The following is a 20,231-nucleotide window of genomic DNA, read 5'->3' as shown; positions in this document are numbered from 1 at the left end:
GAAGATTTACTCATCAGACAGCAACGCAATAGGGTAGCATCAGTACCAGCAAGTCATAAGTTGTTTATTCAATGCTCAGAGGTGAGGTGTTAAAGTCAGCGGAAAGGTGTGCTTTTAGGTTTTTCAGTGCCACCTCTTTTCTGTCATTTCTCTGAACGTAGAACAAAGATGACTCCCCTTTCATTCATTCAGTCTCTATCCATGGACTTTGTATAGACATCTTTGATCGAGTATCTTTTATTACAGCAACTAAAGCTGACATTCATACAAGCAACTTATTCTCACCCAAAACCAAAGGGTCACCCACGATTGTAGGGACACCTTCAGATGTTAAAAGGCCATAGAGAAATGGCAAGAATAAAAGGAAGGAGGTCCGAGGTTCAGTGAAGGCATGAGAGAAGGGATGAGGAGTACGGGTGAAAGGAAATAGTACCTGAGTAGGTCTGGTACAGGAAAAGGTCCTGATTAGCACTGATCAGCCAGGCGTTCTTGTGCACCATTGACCTTCAAAAAAGACAAAGTTGTGTTTTGGATGAAAAGAGCATCTGGGATTGCGTTTTTAAAATTGATTTCCTGAAAGGAAGATCATGGACTAACCTATGATGACCTTTAGGACAGTTTGGATATCAGCTCCCTTTGATGACTAGGGAATGATACCAATGGGCAAAGTTTGCTTTCTGACTTAGAAAATTATCATATTGAAATAATAATACCGGCTTCACAGGGTATCACACTCATTAAATGGAATGATGGATGTGGAAGAGCCTGATATGGAGCTGGCTTACAGTAGACACTCAATAGATGTTCATTTTGGTCTTTTGTAAATTAAAGAGAGAGAGAGAGACTCTCCATACTTTGGACTGTGTAGCTGTAGGTAATGTGTCACTGGCATCACAGTGAAATTCATATTAGCCGGAAAACGCACTTTTAAGGAAAACACCTGACAAATTATATAGTGGCAGAACATGAGGTAAGTCATACAGAAATTCAGAATCCTAATTTCTCTCTCCAAGGCTCTAGAAAATTTTGACCCTTTCTATCTTGAAGAAAGCATTTCCTGGAGTGGTACAGTGTGTTTCATGGCACTGTGTACTCTTTTAAATTGACAGTATCATGAGAGTACTTAAGAGGCAATTCCCAAAATTGTGTACCATCACTACTTTAAAAGATTTACATTGCCTCAAGATGAGTGCGTAGGACACAATTATATTCACCCAAGAAAAAGAAATAAAACAAGTACATGGGGTTTCGTTATTCTATTCTGTTCATATACATTTGACATTTTCCATTATAAAAGGTTAGACAAAGTAAGCAAGATGAGAGAGAGAGAGAATACAGGATGAAGATACATTTGCTTACTCTCAGTTACTTACTTTCCTTTATTAAATACTGAGAAACTAACATTCTGGGAGCCTGTAACAAAAAGAAACACATTAATACAGGAGTTGGCAAGAATTGCCTGGCCCAGACTCTTGCTACCATAAACCCAAGGACTCTAGATATCACCAAGTCATCACCCAAACCTGTAATTTCTTTAACAGTGCCCAAAATAAACACCTCGCAGACCAAGCACCATCAGCAATGTTGACATCCAACAATAAAAGGGTAAATTAGCAGTGCATAGCGGGTAAGAGCCCAGACTTAGACTAAGCACGAGAAATCCTGCTCCACTGGTATTAGTTTTGATTTTCTCATGTGTAAAGCAAAAATAATTCCACCAGCCTCATAGGTTTATTGTGAGGATTAAACTAGTTTATATTTAAGCCACTTCATATAGTGTTTTTCAGGGAGTTCTCAACAAACGCAAGCTGTTATTGTCATCCTCACGACAGCCAATTCTTGAAAAAGTTTTTTTCCAGATACAGAGAAAGAAATGGATAAGACTTTAAAATTGACTTCTCTAATTAGACTTTAAAATAAGACTTTTCACACCGACCGATGTAGTGGCCTTCCACGCGGCACTGCAGAGTCCCAAGACCGTGGTGTTCCTGAACAGGATAGCTAGGGAAACAACCCAAAAACGAAAGTGAGAATTACCAGACAACGTCGTTCAGAAGTTCTGACTTTTTAGCCGGGAAAGTAGAAAATTAAATAAGAGGCAAATTAGCCAAAGAAAATCTGTAGGTTCACTGGAGCAATGCTTAGAGTAGTACCTACTAGAGTTATCACCAATATATGCTACTAGTTGAACACAGTGAGAGGCAAAATTTAACTTACTCCTAACCTCCATTCAGTCCTTTCTTTCCAAAATCTGTTATATGACAAGTATAGCAAAACCCTTACCAAAAAAGAAAAAAAAAAATCTATCAAGTGTGAACCCCAAAAATGATAATCCTGAGCAACAAACTGAAAACATCAGGAAGAAACCACATGATAGAATTTGGCCATACTAAATGCTAGTCCCAAAAAGCTAAGCCATATAGTACAGTTCTGTGATGGCTTCAAAGGAGGGTGAATCCAGTCAGTCCAGGAAAATCCAGGAAAACGTTGGTTATCTGAACTGTGAGCATGTAGATACTCATTTAAAAAAAAATAGTTGTTTTTTTCTTTGGTTAGTCTTTATAGTATAACAGCATTTAAGAGCATTGATTCTGGACTGGTTATTTGGCCCGGGTTCAAATCTCAACTCTGCCACTTGCTCTGTATGAGACCTTGGGCAAACTACTTAATGGCTCTGTGCCTCAGTTTCCTCATCTGTAAAGTGAGACTAATAACTGTGTATACTCACAAGGTTATTGGCTGCCTTAAATGTAAAGCGTCAGAGCAGGGTTTGGCCCATAGTAAGCAGTTAGTAAGTATCAGCTATTTGTTTTCAAGAAAGGTTTCGGAATCCACTACAATTTGCATTTTGAATCAAGTACTATGCCTTTTCCAGCAAGTCTAAAGATAAGGCAGTCAACAGTTATAGGTGAAATATTAAAAAATAGATGTGCATTTGTGTGTGTATATGTGTGTGTATTATATTCATGTGGAAGAATCTAAAAGCATATATGTTGGCAAGAAACACACTCACCGGCTTCCTGTCTGTCTGTTTACAAGAGAGCAAGGAGTGACCCATCTGTCTCCTTGAGCTTCCAAGATCAATGGGCTGGATGAAAAATGGAAACAAAAGAAATGAGACAGTAGCGCAATGCTCCCAGAAAACATTCCTTGCAAAACTCAAAGGAAACATTGTCATGAACATTCTCCTCTGCATCTGTGGGGCATCATTGCAGGTGGCTTAAGGTTGTCCCCTGAGGAGATGTTGAATCAAATTCTCAGCCCGAAGGCAGGGGTACACAACACTGTTTCACGGCCTACCCTTTCACACTGCGGAGGGAGCATTTCCTCTTTCCTGAAAAGTCTTCATCATCTCCATCTTGGCTATATTGGGTCTACACAGAGCTATTGTGGAGTTCCTGCCTTTCCTCCCCCTTCAAAGGCTGTATCCCAGACCAAGGCTGAGATGGGACCAAGTAGTGAATACAGCATATTGTCAAGGATGTACTTGGGACTTCTATCCGCCACAGGAAAAGTAATTTCCTTTCAAGCCAAGTTGACAATTACTCAATGCCAGAAATGTAGATCCTGAGAGTAGTCAAATCATGTTCTCTTCAACTAGGGCAGAATCAGAGATGGAACAGAACAGAGGAGGATACCTCCAAGCTGTCTAGGAGTAAAGGAAAAATTAGACACAGTATATAGACTCTACTCAGCTGAGCATACAGCAAGATTCTGCTCCTTCTACCTTATAAATCCTCACATAATTGCTTCCTATGTGGAATAATCCCAGTTGCTTAGAGCTTCCCACAAACACAACTCCATCACTTTCCCATGTGTTCTCCTCTCTCTCTACCAGGGATGACTTCATAGTACCACTTTCCATTTAAAAAGCCTCCAGTGAAGAAAGTCATGTTGACATCCTAATCATTCCCAGAGAATATTAAAAACTCAATGGCTTTCATATCTTCTTCCACATTTTCCTCTGATTGCACAACTAGAATTTCTAAATGCACAAACAGATAAGAACCAAGCGAGGACATTATAACAGCCCTTTGGGTTCACGCATCATTTTATAAAGAATTTATTTCAGACTAAGAAATAAGTGGGAGAAGGGTAAGGTTTGAAAAACAAAATCCACAGATGCAATCACAGCACAATTCACACTGAGCCCAGAGTGACTAGTTGGCAGTAAATAAATGGACCAACTTAATCGACCAGTCGCAATTACATTAACAAAGTTTGCTGAAGCTCGACTCACCAGGGACCATAAACTGCAAAGAGGAAAATAGCAATTCTGTGCCAACTGCTTACAATTTATTGCCATCGGGGAAGCTGCTCCCAGGAAGCCATCCAGCACATTTGTCACTAGTTGAACGCAGAAACAAACACACACTTACCTGTCAATGTACTCGGCATCAAAATCAAAGGTTTCTGATCTTCCAGTGATAATCCAGCCATACACTTGTATTAATTCTCCTGTTTTAAGAAGAGTTTTAAAAATATAATATACTTAGTTCAGTTCAAACTGTAAATGTATGACATAAACTGTATTTCTTTTCAGTTCCATCTATTCAATATGGCCAAGCCAGTCATGAGTCAGAATATCAATGCTGTTTGATAAACTGTACAACAGAAAAGGATCACCAAGTATGATCCAGTGATTGATATTAAACATTAGAAAGTCTAAAATAATCAATTCTTGCAATCATAGAGTTAATCATCCATGTATGGAGCGCAGAAGGAATTATGGGTCCTCCTCATAGTCCCACGAAGTGGGAGGCTTTCTAAAGGAAGGGGCTGCCTTCCACACGCTGCCCTGTTCCGCTCTCTTGGCTGGTGTAGACCATCCACCCACAATGGGATTTAAGAACCATGTGGCTTGGAGGGCTCCACATTTCATGAGACTTTCCTCTGGACACTTGCTAATGTGGACACATGAAGAGGCTCATATCATACAATCTGGATGGGTATTAAGGGATATTAAACTTTTTTCCATATCTCAGAGTACAAAAGATAAATGTCATGGGTGACCCAAACAGGCAGGAACTAAGGAAGAAGGGCACAAGATAACAACAGGGTTATGGCTTAAAGGATGGGCAATTGCACATCTCATTCATTCAACAAATATGCTCATTTTCAAAGATAGGACAATTTGGGGATCTGCAGACAGTAGGTGTCTGCCTTGCCTACTGATAAATGGATGACTTCTACTGCTGGGTCTCCTCTATGTGACTTGCAGGGATTTCCATTGGGTAACAAATTTTCCCTTAATACACCCCTCTTTTGAGTACACAAGAATGGGGGTGCAGGCATCAGCAATCCCCTTTCCACAATGTGCATTCTCAGTGCCACCGCCACCCCCTCTGCTCATAGGAGTTGGGAAAGAAATCCAAAGTAACTCTTTCTCAGAAAGAGTTTGGGGGCCCCTATTGGATGCTACGTGAGCTGATTTCTTCCATAGTTGAAACATACCTAAACTCAGTTCTGTGTAACTTCAGTAGGCAAAGTTTTGAGCAAACACCCCAGAGCAAGGCGATGTGGTTCAAGTTCACCACACAACCTCTCAACCTGGAAATGTGTGCCTTCCAGATAATTAGATAATTTAATCATCTATGCTGTAGTCTTCCAGCATCACAATGTTGAGAGGTGACGGAGGGGTCAGTTAATGAGGCAAATCCCCAAATGGAAGATAAAAAGCACGTTTGGGGCTTATGAGGTCACTGAATTCAGAGGACTTCGAGTCCCTTCATGGCCACATCTAGGGCCACAAAAAGATATTACCAAAAAGTTGTTCCCTTCACATTGCTGCTTTTTTTTTCAATATGAGGTGACTTCTACCACGATCGTTGAATAACTGGCACTGAAACAGTGGGAACCTTCCAGGAAGTAGCAGAGCCTCTTGCAGGTGAATGGGCAGAAAGAGAGGAAACCTAGCGACCTTGACCAAGGTCAGAGGATGAACAAAAGCCCAGAGTCTGAAGTTCTCTGCTACTATTAACAACTGGCAAAGCAATTCCGCTTCATTTTAGTAGGCCTAAATCATTGACTTCCTGGCTTTGGAGGACATGATTTCTTGCTTTGATGGGCACAATTTTTAAAATTATTAACAGATTATAGAAATTAGGAACTCCTGTGAGGGTTTTTTTTTTCTTTTCAAAGAAGCCCAACAGAGGCTGAAAAATGGCTAAACCAGATCATAGTGGTGCCAGGGGATTCTGCGTCACAGTGAAGGACTGTTAACCACATATAGAAATTCAACTGTTCGTAAAACATCATCTCTCCTGTCCCCACCACCTCTCCCATCTTCCTGGTTGCTACCATGGGCAGGCTTCCCAAATGAAATGAGAGTAATCATCTGGAAAGTGATTTCAAAGATGCAGCCATGTGGATCCTGCCTGGAGGGACCACTCCAACCAGTCCAGCGACCAATCGTTCCCCCGGAAGGTGGAGGAGACAGTGTGCAGAATTCAAACTCAGTGGGAGAAACGGGTTTGACAGATCTGGGTGCCAGGTGACATCCCATTTCACCTCTCTAAAGGCTGGCTCTTCCTCCTTCCTCACCCTAATGAGACTTCTGTCATGTAAACAGGAGCTTTCTAACACCAGAGCAGCAGGGACCCAAACATCTGCATGTGATTTTCACAGACCATATCTCTTTCTAATGAAACCTTATCATATCTTGATTATTCAGACAAATGGAAAGGAATAGCTCTATGAATAACCTGCACTAATAAGATAAAGCTGAATTCATATTCTTCCAGTTATAATTTAAATACACACATACATAATCTGGATCTGCACATACGGACAGAAATCTACAAACACCTTTTAGTAATTCAGGTATTTATTTTGACATTCCTGAGCAGTCAAGCCATTCGAACAGCTAGGTCAGGTTAGCATTTAGACACAACCACATATAAAAATTTAGCAACTTGTTTTCCTATACTTATACTGTCTAGAAATCCTGAAAAAATGAAAAACCTGAAATAGATGTAGGAATTTGCCAAGAATCAGAGAGTAATTTATATATAATCTTAGCTGTGTTTACGACTTAGTTTTAAGGCAGGTTTAGCAGTTCCTGAATCTATTTCTTAGTGGCAATCCCACTTTCTGTCTCTTCTTCTCTTTTATCCTCATGCCTTTGCATATGTGTGGCTTCCTAACCCCCCAGGATAAGGATCAGGGTTAATGTCCTTCCAAGTGGTACCCAACACTGCTCAAGAAAGTGTTGGACAAAATGTTGCATATATGGGCACACTCTGGATCTGACCGTCTGGGTTCATGTCTCAGCTGCACATTTATTAGCAGTATGACTTTAAGCAAGTTACTTAATATTTTGGTATCTTATTTCCTCATCTGAAAAATGGGAATAATAATAGTTCCTCTATCATGAGGTTTTTGTGAGGATCTAATACGATAAGATAAGCCGAAAGCTTACAACAGAACCCGGCTCACAGTGAGGTTCAATAAAGGTTTGCTGTTGCATGGATGATGACAAAGTCAAGAGCGATGACGATTTCTATTTCCTCCATTCTCTGGTGCCGCCTGGTTTGATTTTGCTTGCCGCTTCTTTTCATGTTTGGTTTCCTTTTATTGTCAGAGAAGCCACAGAGCAAAAGTACCCAGAGGTGAAACCAAACCAGGTTAAAAATGAACCAGAACTTGACACATTTTCAAAACAGCACCAGAGAAGAAGCTAAATGTTCTCATTTATAGACACCACTCACCCGGGTAGAAGAGTTTGCTATAAGCTTTGGCTAAGGGATTCATAGTTAATCCTATGTTAAGAGGAGATTTCTTACCTGGAACTCCACTTGGTGGATTGACTTGGTAAACAAAGGGTGTCTGTGCCCTGGAAAACTGTTTAGAAAATGTTATCACAAGTGAGCATTTCAGTAGAACGTTGCAACCACAAACACTGGAAGCACAAGTCATTCCTTGTGGAACATTCATCTAAGGTAGTAAATGGTTACATTTCCTCAAGTCACCTTACATCGATTTCTTTTCATCTTCATAATATTTCCGTGAAGCAGAAATGACAGATATTATTACAGCTCTTCTGTAGATGAGGTAAAGGGAATTTGATCAAGGTCCTATAGCTCTCTCTCCTGCACCATACTGTATCACTCAAACGGTGGCAAGTCTGTTTCTGCCACATCCAGGGACAGCTTTCATCAGAAGGAAAGGTAGACAGGCCCTGCTTTAGCATACCAACCTTTAATTCCATTATTGCAGCTCATCTTGGGGTCTTGACGTTTGTAAACTTTTTCTAAACAAGAATTTGTTTATTTACAAATGGTACTACACCAACCTAAAAAGCTTCTGCCCAGCAAAGGAAACCATCAACAAAATGGAAAGACAACCTAACAATTGGGAGAAGGTATTTGCAAACCATGTATCTGATAAGGGGTTAATATCCAAAATATATAAAGAACTCATACATCTCAACAACAAGAAAACTAAAAACACAATTAAAAAATGGGCAAAAGATCTGAACAGACATTTCTCCAAAGAACATGTACAGATGGCTGACAGGCACATGAAAAGATGTTCAACATCATTAACTATCAGGGAAATGCAAATCAAAGCTACAATGAGATATCACCTCACTCTGGTCAGAATGGCTATAATTAACAAGATAGGAAACAAATGTTGGAGAGGATGTGGGGAGGAGGGAACCCTCATACACTGCTGGTGAGCATTCAAACTGGTGCAGCCACTATGGAAAACAGTATGGAGATTCCTCGAAAAATTAAGAATAGAACTACCATATGATCCAGCTATTCCACTGCTGAGTATTTATCCAAAGAACTTGAAAACACAAATGCATAAAGATACATGCTCCCCTATGTTCATCACAGCATCGTTCACAAAAGCTAAGACTTTGAAGCAACCAAGTTGTCCATAAATCAATGAAAGGATAAAGAAGTTGTGGTGTGTATATATAATGGAATATTACTCAGCCATAAGAAATGGTGAAATTTGGCCATTTCTGACAACAAATGACCTTAAGGTAAGGGAAGTGTTTCAGAGGGAGAAAGGCACATACTATATGACCTCACTCATAAGTAACAGATAAAAACAACAACAAACAACACACAGAGACAGAGATTGGATTGGTGGTCACCAGAGAGGAAGGGGGGAGGGGGAAGGGTGAAACAGGGATTAGGCACACATGTGTGGTAATGGACTGTAATTAGTCTTTGGGTGGTGAACACGATGTAATCTATACAGAAATTGAAATATAATGGTCTACACCTGAAATTTATATAGTGTTATAAACCAATGTTACCACAATAAAAAGAAAGAACTACTAAGAAAAATAAAAAGAATTTATTTATTTAAATTGAAAGCGTTGCAACTTAAATTATGATCAGCCAGCACCTTGGTATGGATTAGCAAACTACAAATAATGGAAGCTGGATAGGCACAGAAGTGAGGTGTTTGCTGGGAAAATGGAAGGTGCCTGCTGGGAGGAGAACGATTCAGGGAATGGGAAGCAACAACACTCTGAGAAGGAGAAAAACAGCATTGATGGGAGACGTGGGAGCCTGTGAAGGCCTGGTCGTGGCACTCCAAATCTTCTTGTGATGCCCCCTCCCCCAGAAGTACATCGTCTACTAACCATAAGCTCTAGAAAGGCAGGAACAATGCCTGACTCAGTCGTTGTAGATGCCTGTGCATAGCCTGTTATGTAGAAGTCATTCAAGTGTTTGTGTGAGTGGCCCCATCTGAGATGGCTGATATGCTGCCTAGAAGCAGAGGGGAGAAAAAGACAATTTCAAGAATTCCATCTCACCTATAGGCATCTGGGTTAGTCCAAGATTAATGCATTTGAAAGTCAAGGGCAGCGTGAAGAAACAAAGAAGCATAAGGATGGACTAACCAGGCCAAGGTTTGACCCATGAGCTAATGACTCACCCAGGAAGAGACCTAGTCTCCCCCTCTTGCTCCCCTCCCCCCAACCTCCTCTAGATGCCTAGACCGCCTTCCTTCCCCACAACCTGCAGTGCTTCCTGTCTGCAAAACAAAAGACAGCAAATTGTTTTGCTTGGTCTGCTTCCAGCACCCCAGGAGTCCACTTTCCCAGGGAGAATGTCACCAAAGAATAACTCCGTTGTTAATCAACAGCCCTAATCAGACATGGAGAATCCACAGACATTTCCACAAAGCTGATAGCGGCTTGGCAAGTGTGGGTTTTAAGTATTGATCCACATGCTGTACAGCCTGCCCTCAAGGGTTAGAAAATAGCTCACAGAAAATATGTGCAGTCAGGGGGTCAAAATAAGAATGCTGTGACCTCACCAATTGGGAGCTGGCTCTGATCTCACAAGATAAAGATTAATGCAATTCCACAGGCACCTGCCAAACACACAATCACCACCGGGCTTCCCAACCTCCTACAGCACGCAGGCCTTCACCACCCACCGTGATGCCCTTTGCACCATTGTCATTTCCACTGGAACTCCATCGTAAGAGTGTCATGAAGTACAGCGGTTGTTATGGCCCTCTCTCACAGATGTTAGAAACTGAGGGAGATGGAACAACCGAGCAGAGACCAAGTAAGGAACATACCTCTCGACTGCCAACTTGAAATATAAGACCTACCACTCAGTCTATAAGCCTTCCACCAGACGTGTGAGGGAATAGAGCGACGCCTTCGTCACTCCCCTCAATTCCTCAGAGAACGGTGGGGCAAACTCAGAGTTAAATCTCAAAAAGGCCTTCACTTGTGATTCTCTCGGAGCTGACATGACAGACAATGGTACATTTCTAAGAGAAACAGGCCCCTGGTCACCCACCAAGCTAGAGACATGGCAAAGTGAAAAATTAATGAGCTTCCAAATCAAGTGTCCGCATGCTGATCCTTGAGCTGAAGTGAGGTCAACAGCAGCAAGACGGAGGTGAGGAAAAGCAGCGGATTAGAATGACAAAGCCACAGCCACCAGCTGCTTGATAAACCTTCTGTGACTTGTTCAAACTTGTCAGTGCCTGCAGCAGGCTCTTTAGAGTGGACTGGAGAGATGGAATTAATTTTTAATACTCACGGTTCCCCCAGTCTCGGTCCCAAAACAAAGAGACATGCCGTGTTTTATTTAGTGTGGAATGCCTCTCATTAACTGCATCCCCTGGTGATTTTTCATCAACTTGCCACGCTAGTTGAACCACTAAAGGACTTGCTTTCTTTAATGTGCAATTTTAGGAAGCATTTCTCTTCTTTCCTCTCTCTCTCCTTTCCGATCTTTAATAAGTAGGAAAACTAGTGTCTGGGGTGAAAGAAACATCAAAACCAAGAGAAGCATGGTGATGAAGGAGCACACCCGGCCACTGCTTTTCTGTTACATTCACTGAGCCAGTGTAGAGTGCTGGTCTTAATAAGAAAGAATGTTTTTTTCTGTCTGCTGCATATGTGCAGAAGCAAAATTCCAGAAAACAAGGTTCTCTGGGAGTGAGAAACAAGTTGTTAAATGCGAATTGACAGCAATTTCAAAATTTGAAGAATGAATTGCCTATATAAAATGTAGATTATACTAGAGATGAATTTAGAGGATAAAGTCTTGTTCTAAAGGAGCATTAATTAATGACTCAGTTGCGCTTTTCTGAGCAGCTCTTAAACAGAGGCACCCTATGGAGGTACACACACATCCAAGGAACCCTGCCAAACCTCTGCCTTTTATGAAAAGTCTGAGACCTACCCTTCCAGAAACGGTTTTGGTGTAAAACTAATCTGAAATGGATAGCAGACTGAACCAAACATAAAATTAAGCCCCAGTTTGCATATTACATCTCTAAAATAAGTTAGGCATTGGCTGATAAACTCTCTCTCTCTCTCTCTCCGTCTGCTTCCTTTTAGCTCTGAGCTTGAAGGAGAATTCCACCAGCAAATGCTCTGTCAGTCTAGGCTTGGAAAGAGTAGCAGAAATCAACGGTGAAGCGGGGAGGAGAGTGGAAGCTGGGTCCCTGAGTCCCTTCATCGTGCTGAGACTCAGGAAGATCACAGCTGCAAAATGAAACACTGACGCACAAGGGTAATCCTTGTGGCTTCTCCACAGGCTTCAGTTTAGGTGAAGATTCAGAATCAGAGGCAGGTTCATATCTGAGTTCTGCCATTTACTACCTGGACAGATCATTTATAACATGGGCAAATTATTCAATCTCCCTGAGTGTCAGGTTGCTCATCTGTAAAAACAGAAAAATAAATAGCTACCCCATAAAATTGTTGTGAGCATTTAATGAATGTGAGTAAAGTACAGAGCCTGACATACAAGTGCTCAATACTTATCCTTCTTTAGTGTAGTCTCAGAAACCCCATAACTACCAGCCCCTTTCCTCTCTCCACGGCAAAGCAGACTGTGGCTGATATGTACCTTGCTTATCAATTGCACAAGCCCACCCTCAGACCAGGCAAACGCACATTCCTCCATCCTTAGAACCCACCTTGAAAGTACGGCTGTCTTGTGGCCCTGGTGTTGAGCTGCTGGCCGCCTGTCCCTGAGAGTGTGCTTCCAGGTAGTACAGACCCTCGTGGGCTTCAGACGGCAGAGATCTGAGGGCAGAAAGTGAAAATCCTTGTGAATCAAAAACCGTGAGTTGCCAAAGCTGGCAGCCCTACTTGAGCGCTTCACACCTCCTCCCTGTACCTTAAAACAGAGCTAACCCTGGCTTCCTCTATTTCACGTGTTACCTCCTAGATCCGCTCATCCACTAGACTTTAAAGATTGTGTCCTTCAGCAAAGGAAGCTATGAATTTTTTTACTGAAAGTCCATAAAATTTAAAAAAAAAATCTGTTCTGTTTCTGAAAATCATAGGTTCACATGACTTTAAGTGTTGGAAGGGACATTGATAGATAATCTAATCTAATCCATTTTTTAAAAAGTGACAGTTCCAGATAGATTGAGAGGCTTATGTGTGTAAATATCACAGGTTAAGGGCAAAGTGGGCCTTCAATCCCAGCCTCTTTCTGATAAAAGGCGTTGATTTTATATGTTGCCAAAAAAAATTCTTGACTTCGTGATCATCCAAGCAGCCCACAAACACTTCACATGTGCATTAAGAGAGGCCTAGCCCTTCTCTCCTCTTTTCCCGAATATCAGTGATTTCTTTGCCTCTTCAAGGCTGCCATTCTGTTGATTTTTGTGAAAGGGGAAATATGGGGAATAAGAAGCTGGATTTAAGAAGTGCCTCCCCTCCAAACCTTCTCACCAAAATCTTTAGCGTGACCTTAAATACTTAAATCTGCTCAGTCCAATGTGTTAGCCACTAGTTATATGTGGTAACTGAGCACTTAAAATGTGGCTATTCCCAAATAAGATACACTATAAGTGTAACATACACACTGGATTTTGAAGACTTGATATGAAAAAGAGAATATAAAATGTCTTGTTAATAATTTATATATCGATTACATATGAAATGACAATACTTTGGCTATGTTGGGTTAAGTAAAATATATTATTAAAATTAATTTCACATGTTTCTTTTGATGTTTTAATGTGGCTACTAGGAAATTTTAAATTAGGTATGTGGCTTTCATTATATTTTGACTTGGTAGTGCTGATTTAGATGCTGCAATGCCTGTTTTGGTGAAAGCAGGTAAGTCTTTTTATGATAACGAATGTGACAGTATTTCATTGATGATAAAATGTACATTTTTTTCACATTTGAAGGTTAATTGAACTTGATATTCATCTTCCAATCAATGAGTACGGTTGAGAGGCTAGTACTTCTTTTTCTCTAGAAAGATGCTATAAAAATCAATGATGCATCTTAAAATCGGTAGTATGTTGGGATTAAGGAGATAGAACATATAAATCTTTAGAGCTTTGACCTGTTTCAGGGCAAGTTCTTGCAGGAACTCTATGCCCAAATATACCATAAAACCTAAGGAAAACATTTAACTCAGTTTTAAAACCAATAGCAAGGCTATAAGGAAATTCAATTCAACAGACATCTATTGAGCAACATCTTCTACTTGCGAGCTATTGACTCAGCACCACAAGGACTATAAGGGTGGAGTTAAACACATCCCCTATCCCCAAAGCACTTAATTCCATAGGGATGAATCTGGCAAGTGAGCAACTGACGTAAGTGTCCTGAGAAACACAGGCTGCAAGAAAGACAGCCACTAAAGCTATGGTATGCCTTTGTGTAAATTTTTTTATAATTTAAGGACCCCCTTAAGGATAAATGGCACAAAAAAGTATGTGTGTGTGATGTGTGTGTTTGTGCTCACATACACACATGCCTTGTGGATGAATTACTAAAAAGTGCTCCTTCCTCAAAGCTATTGCAACCACAGCCTGGATTTCGGCCCCTACTTGTCTCCTTTTCGAAGAAGAGAAAAATCCACTCAGTTGGATGTTCAGAGAAGAGCTGCCATTTGCAGCCTGGTTGGCTAGGATTTCAATAGGCAGAGATGGAAGAGGGGGAGGCTTCCTGAAAGAGGGAAGAGAAATAAAAGGCAAGGACAATGTTTGTCCTCTTAACCAAGACCCATTTTCATGCAGCATCTCTAAGACATGAGTAGAGAAAGAATGAACCAGTGTAAACTTTATAGGCCAACAAAAACTTGAGTAGGACAGTAGATTACCTGGAATCGTGTACAAATTGTACCAAACTCAGAAAACACGTTGAGGACTATAGCAAATTTCCTTTCTAACTCGTTTGGGTTTGTGCATAATCATTACAATTATGCCTATTCTAAAAGATGAGTTCTTTAGATGGCAAAATGGCACCATTTATTGAAATCTTAATAGCCACAGAGCTCCTTGTGGAAAAAAAAATCTAGAAACACAACCCAGCCCCTCTTTATAAATATCTCAAAATTCTCAAAGTTCTGCCCCATATTCTCATCCTTCCTAAAGCCCTAGAGCCCTGATAGGGACCTTTTAAGAAGCATATTCACATGTACATTTTTTTAAAAACTATAGTTGATAATTGCAGTCACAGTAAGAGTTGCTCTAATTTGCTACCAAAAATGACTGAGATAAGCAAAGCGCTGGTCTTGTCTGATCTTATTCCTGGACAGGTGTACCTGGTCCTGCACATCACCACCGGCAAATCCAGGAACACGGGAACGACGTCACAGGGGATGCTTGGCAGCGCAGGCACAGCCGCACTCATCAGATGTATCTCCAGCTGAGAGCCGTTGGCCGGATAAAGGAGACTGGAGTCTGAACCTAAACGAAAGGGAAAGGGGAATCTCAGGCTGAGCAGAGCTGTAATTCACACCCGAGAATGTGAAAACTTGGCCACACGGGGGCAATGTGAGACACTGAGTTTGCCTAGGATTAAGTTAATACTCATTTCCAAAGGCATTTATGACTGCTATGTAAATGAGTGTTCTCGTTTATGAGTTTATTAAAAAAAGTTTTCTCTCCTCTGGTCCGTCCACTTAAATCCAAACCCTCTAAACTACTCTTTACTGTGGTGCAGACAGAGACATCAAGCCATAGTTTAGAGGTTCCCATATATAGAATTATCTACAGGAAGATAACCAAGATTCTGGCGAACACATTGCCAGGTACTATGCTATGCACTTCCATATCATCTCATTTAGGGCTCCTAGAGGCCCAGCCCACGGCTTGGGATACAAAAGCGGACCCAGACATATGATGGTATGATGTGCTCTGCTTCTGTGACATTAGCAAGTGAGCATCTGGAAACACAGAAGCTGGTCAGTTGGTCCATCTCCCTTCAGGCCCTCTTTTACATGTGTCCTTAGACAGGGAAGAAAACCAAAGATTCATATTCTTTAATATTCTTTAAATCAATAAATAAGAAACTTGCACTTGGTAAGACCCCAACCTACCATCAAAAATAACTGTGATCCACGTTCCCCCTGCAAGGCTACCTTCTTCAGGTTCAATGTGAAAACTCAGGTAAGGCACTGTGAATAAGCAAGAAAAACACGGGTTTTGAAGTTCAGATTCAATCCACCAGCTTCCCCAACGTTATGAAGCAAAATTTAGCTAGCATTCCTCAGAATCACCAGAGGGCTTGGTAAAGTACAGATCCCGGGCCCCACTGCTAGAGTTTCCTGTTCAGTAGGTATGGGGTGGGGCCCAAGAATTTACATTTGGTGTAAATTCAGATGCTGCTGGTGCTACTGGTCTGGAGACTACACCTTCAAAGCTCCCATTTTAATGAAATGATTCTCTCATCATCTCATCTCCGACCCCCAAAAACCCAGTGTTCACCAGGACAATCCTGGATTTCTACGTCCTTTGGCCTCAAGGACACATTTTGTTCCTAATCGAACCTATGATATCTCTTCTCTCGTTCCCAATCTTTAATCAGGTGGTCATATTGAATTGTAAAGTCACCACTTATTTCTTATATTTTCACTTCCCAGAGAGGAGGAGAAACTTCTAGAAGCTGTCCCTATTTCAATCCTCCTGCTCACTACACCATCCTCTAGTTTCCCTCTTTTGAACACGTGATCAGAATGACTCCCAAAATAGATACAAAATTCTCTAGATTTTTGCCTTGCCTGCTCAGAGAGGGGCTGAAGCATGGATCAGTGCTGTAATTTCCTTAAAAAAAAAAAAGCAACTATAGACTTTACCTACTAGCTAGATTGGGTTTTCCTATAGAGACCATCGGCTGAGCTTAACCTTAATCAATCTCTCATCTTTGAAGATGCTCCTGGACATGCCTTGGCCAAGGTAAAGCTAATTCAAGGAAGCCAGCAAAACTCAGTCAGCTCCTCGATGAGGTCATAGACAGGAAAAGTGTTATCTACAAACACTTTTCAGTTTCTATATCAGAAAATTTAAAGTATAATCCAGACTAACACTGGCTGGCCTAGGGCCACCATATACATTTACGCAGGTGGCACAGTGCACAAGCAAAGGTGGGGGGGGAAATCATTCACATCAACACAATTACTCATGGCAGCCCCGGCCAGACCAGCCCATGCTTACCCCTCAAAGGTGTATTAGAGACTTCTACCTAAAGAAAACCAAAACAAATGCCATCGAAAGATACAGAGGATAGCCAAATTCACAGAGAAAGTCAGAGACCTGGCTTGAGAAAAGGAGAATTAATATAAGCAGTCGTTAATCGTTAAGGCAAGATAAGGTACTCCTTTTGAGAAGATAAAGCAATAAAATCTAAAAAGAACTAAATCATAAAGCTCAAAAAGGAATTATAAAAAGAAGGTTATAGGTTATTAGCAAGAGCTCTAGACCGTAAAAGAAACTTCCACTGGCCATTAAAAATTGAAGATATGTTCATACCTATTTAATATATAATCTCAACTAAACAGAAAAAAATAATTATTAAGCAGAGAAAACTTAAACCCAGAGTAAATGCTTCAATACTTCCCCCAAAATAGTACTTTAAACATCAATAAACTAGTTCTCAGAGTAACCTGTTGTGTTCTGTCTATGATCCCTTCAAAACCCATCCTACTCACCTGCCAAAAGTAGTGTTTCAATACTTATCAGAGAAATCAGCCAGGTAGTCATCTTGTCTATTTAAATCAATCCTCTCAAAATTGTTCAGACATTAAAAGTGTTTTCAATTTTGATTGAAGCAGCATAGCTTTTGTGCTTTATAAAAAATAAAATGAAAAATTACTGTCATTTTATGCTTACACACTATTACTTTTCTGTGTTAAAACTTGTGAAGTTAAGGAAGTGATATCAACATGGCCCTGGGGTCTTCAAAGGGACCCACCATCTTCCCAAACTCAGGAGAAAAGGATAAACTAAAAATCTTATATAAAATCATCACTATTCCACCCCTTCCTCTTGTCCCAACAATTTATTTTATGTGTGTTTAAGCTGGGTAAATAATAATAACCTCTTTCATTAATTCACTTTTAAACAAAAGCTTAATTAAAAAAATAAATTCTACATATCAAAATACTAGTTAATGGTGGTTACAGGGTGGAGGAGGGCAGTGGGGAGGTTGTTTTGTTTTGTTTCTGGAAGAGTCTCAGTCCTCCAGGAACCAATCAACACAAAAAAACTAAAGAGCTTAACAAAGCAAATGCTAAGTATAGTATTGGTTTGAAAAAATGGTACTAATGGGAATTTTTGAGAAGTTGTCTTATCCTTACAGCAGAAAAGAAAGAGAGGAAAGAAACAGAGGACTGAAAAGCTGGACCTCCGAACTGGACCCCATGACTCCAGGCTCTCTCTACCCCAACCCACAACGCCAAGCCTGCCAGACCCATCTTCCTTACACACTGCTTCATTGTGCCATTCTTCCGCTTCAAGCTTTTAATTCAATGCAAAACCTTGCACATTACTAAAGATGCATTTAATTCATACTTTTAAGAAAACATTGAGACTAGCAAAAATAGTTACACCGTTTTAGAAAAATCTAAAAGCCACAATAAGTGCCCAGAAAAAGAATACCTGCAAAAAACTTAGAAACTTATAGGCATGTTCTATTTAAGAGAGCACGATATATAAAATCATCTATTTTTAATTCAACCCCACAAACATTTTTTTTATGCCTGATATATGCTGGATTCTGGAGCTGGGAAAAGAGACAAATAATGGGTGTACTTGCCCTCAAGGTCACAGTGGATGGGGTAGGGGTGAAGGCTACCCGAATTTAAATTTTCAAGTAGATTCAGCAGGTGTTCCTTTAAGTTGCAAATTTCCCTGAATTTTTACATCTATTTGGAATAGAATTCATTTTAGATACGTTTAATTTTCAGAAATGAATCTGCTGCATAGAGAAAGGTACTCAGGAGTATTTGCTGCTTAGTCCAAAAGCACAGGATCTGACTTGCTTGTTACACCCAACAGAATATCCTCGGCACAGGAGAGTCTGCTTTCAATCTGGCTGCATGATGCCAACATTTCATTTCAGTGCCTACTCCCAAGCTTAGAACAATGGAAGTAAACGCTCACACATTGGTTTTTCTTAAAACTCTATGTTCATATCTGTATCTTTTCCTCTAGAATAGAACAATCAAATCAACAATAAATGTAATTTTTCTTAAAATAATTAATCCACTAATTCTTAAGGATAAACTCAGCCTCCACTTATTCTTTTAACCAGAAAATTTTCAACCGGAGGACAGCTGTGTGCATCTGGGCAAGTCTTCCCTCTCCTCTCTCTGCTCGCCTTCCTCCTCTTCCTCTCTCCCTCCCGCCCCTCTCTGCGGACCCTCTATTTCCTTTTGTTCACCTCAGCATTCGTAAGAGATGCAATGCCTAGGAAAAACAGAGCAGAGACAGTTCTAAATCAAACAGTACCTTTCTCTGTTTCTGTCTCGTTGTGACTCAAAGGAGGAATTATCTCTCCTTTCTAAATGATCTTGTTCCTCTCTGCCAAGAACCGATGGCCGTGTTACCTGGTTAAAGGCCAACCTGCAGCTACCGTGCAGGTAACTCGCTCACGTCAGATGGTAACTCACCTAACCCGTTTGTGTCCCAGCCAAACGTGTGCCAAAATAAAAGTTCAGAGCTGACCACAGGGCAAGTTTAATGATTAACACAAACGACTTAGGCTTTTCCTCAGGGTCTTTTATTAATTACCAAAGAAAGAGCGTCTTACATTTTTCTCCACTTACTGCATGTGCCCTAGACAAGAATTTTAAGTAAAAGTCCACCCAGTGAGATAAACAGGCATTCAATGATTGAAAGAATTGGCCAGTAAGTCAGTGATTGAACACAGGGCCCAAGAGAAAGGACCACCAGAGGGCTGACCCTCATTCGTGAGCAGTCTCTGGGTTTTCATCAAGAAGAATAACTTGAAAGTGGCCTGCTATGGATGACATTCTCACTCTACAGGTGTGGTCTAAAGAAATAGAGAAGGGCTGACTTTTTCAGTCTTACTAGGAAAGGGCCAACTAGCCTTCTTTGTTTTTTCACTCTCCTCCCTCCCCTCTGACCTTGCTTTCTTGACCAAGAGGAAGTCCTTGACTTGTACCCATCACCTACTCATAGGACCCAGGCCATAGGTCTCAGTCGTTGGTTTGACTCTCTCTTGATAAAGCATCAGAGAACCAGCAGGTCTAAAAGTGAACACCACCTTCTTACTTGGTCCACATCTAATTTCTCTGTGTCTGTCCCACCATCCATTCCAACTTACGTCACCAGCTTCCTGATCATGTCAGTCCATACCCAGCAGTTGCTAACCAGAAGAAATTCTTATCTTCTTTTCCCACCCATTCCTTTGGGAGAAGAGCCTTTCCATTATAATTTGACAGTCCTGAGTCTCCATCTCAAAGGACCATCAGTAGACCTGGGAAGCAAGACCAGATTCAATCCATAGAAATAGA

The 20,231-nt window shown here is 40.8% G+C and overlaps 1 protein-coding gene across 8 annotated transcripts in view; it reads right to left on the bottom strand.

The window, feature by feature from the left end:
- PKHD1 (PKHD1 ciliary IPT domain containing fibrocystin/polyductin) overlaps window positions 1–19,343 on the bottom strand; it is a 416,955-nt gene extending 397,612 nt beyond the window's left edge. For all 8 annotated transcript variants that reach the window (XR_006532025.2, XM_044776842.2, XM_044776843.2 and 5 more), the window contains exons 1-11: window positions 19,204–19,343; window positions 17,403–17,538; window positions 15,795–15,872; window positions 15,018–15,162; window positions 12,421–12,529; window positions 7,785–7,842; window positions 4,380–4,458; window positions 3,014–3,088; window positions 1,937–2,001; window positions 1,374–1,413; window positions 434–504 (exon numbers count right to left, since the gene is read on the bottom strand). Coding sequence is in view for 7 of the 8 variants with exons in the window: in XM_044776842.2 (XP_044632777.2) it covers window positions 434–504; window positions 1,374–1,413; window positions 1,937–2,001; window positions 3,014–3,088; window positions 4,380–4,458; window positions 7,785–7,842; window positions 12,421–12,529; window positions 15,018–15,162; window positions 15,795–15,872; window positions 17,403–17,454 (772 nt within the window). In the remaining variant the exon portion in view is untranslated. The remainder of the gene's footprint in view (window positions 1–433; window positions 505–1,373; window positions 1,414–1,936; window positions 2,002–3,013; window positions 3,089–4,379; window positions 4,459–7,784; window positions 7,843–12,420; window positions 12,530–15,017; window positions 15,163–15,794; window positions 15,873–17,402; window positions 17,539–19,203) is intronic.
- Window positions 19,344–20,231: the final 888 nt, after the last annotated feature.

Source organism: Equus asinus, chromosome 8 (genome assembly GCF_041296235.1).
Source record: "Equus asinus isolate D_3611 breed Donkey chromosome 8, EquAss-T2T_v2, whole genome shotgun sequence".
In the NCBI taxonomy this organism is placed as follows: Eukaryota; Metazoa; Chordata; class Mammalia; order Perissodactyla; family Equidae; genus Equus; species Equus asinus.
The sequence above is the reverse complement of the archived record's forward strand: the minus strand, read 5'-3'. Positions and strand labels throughout refer to the sequence as shown.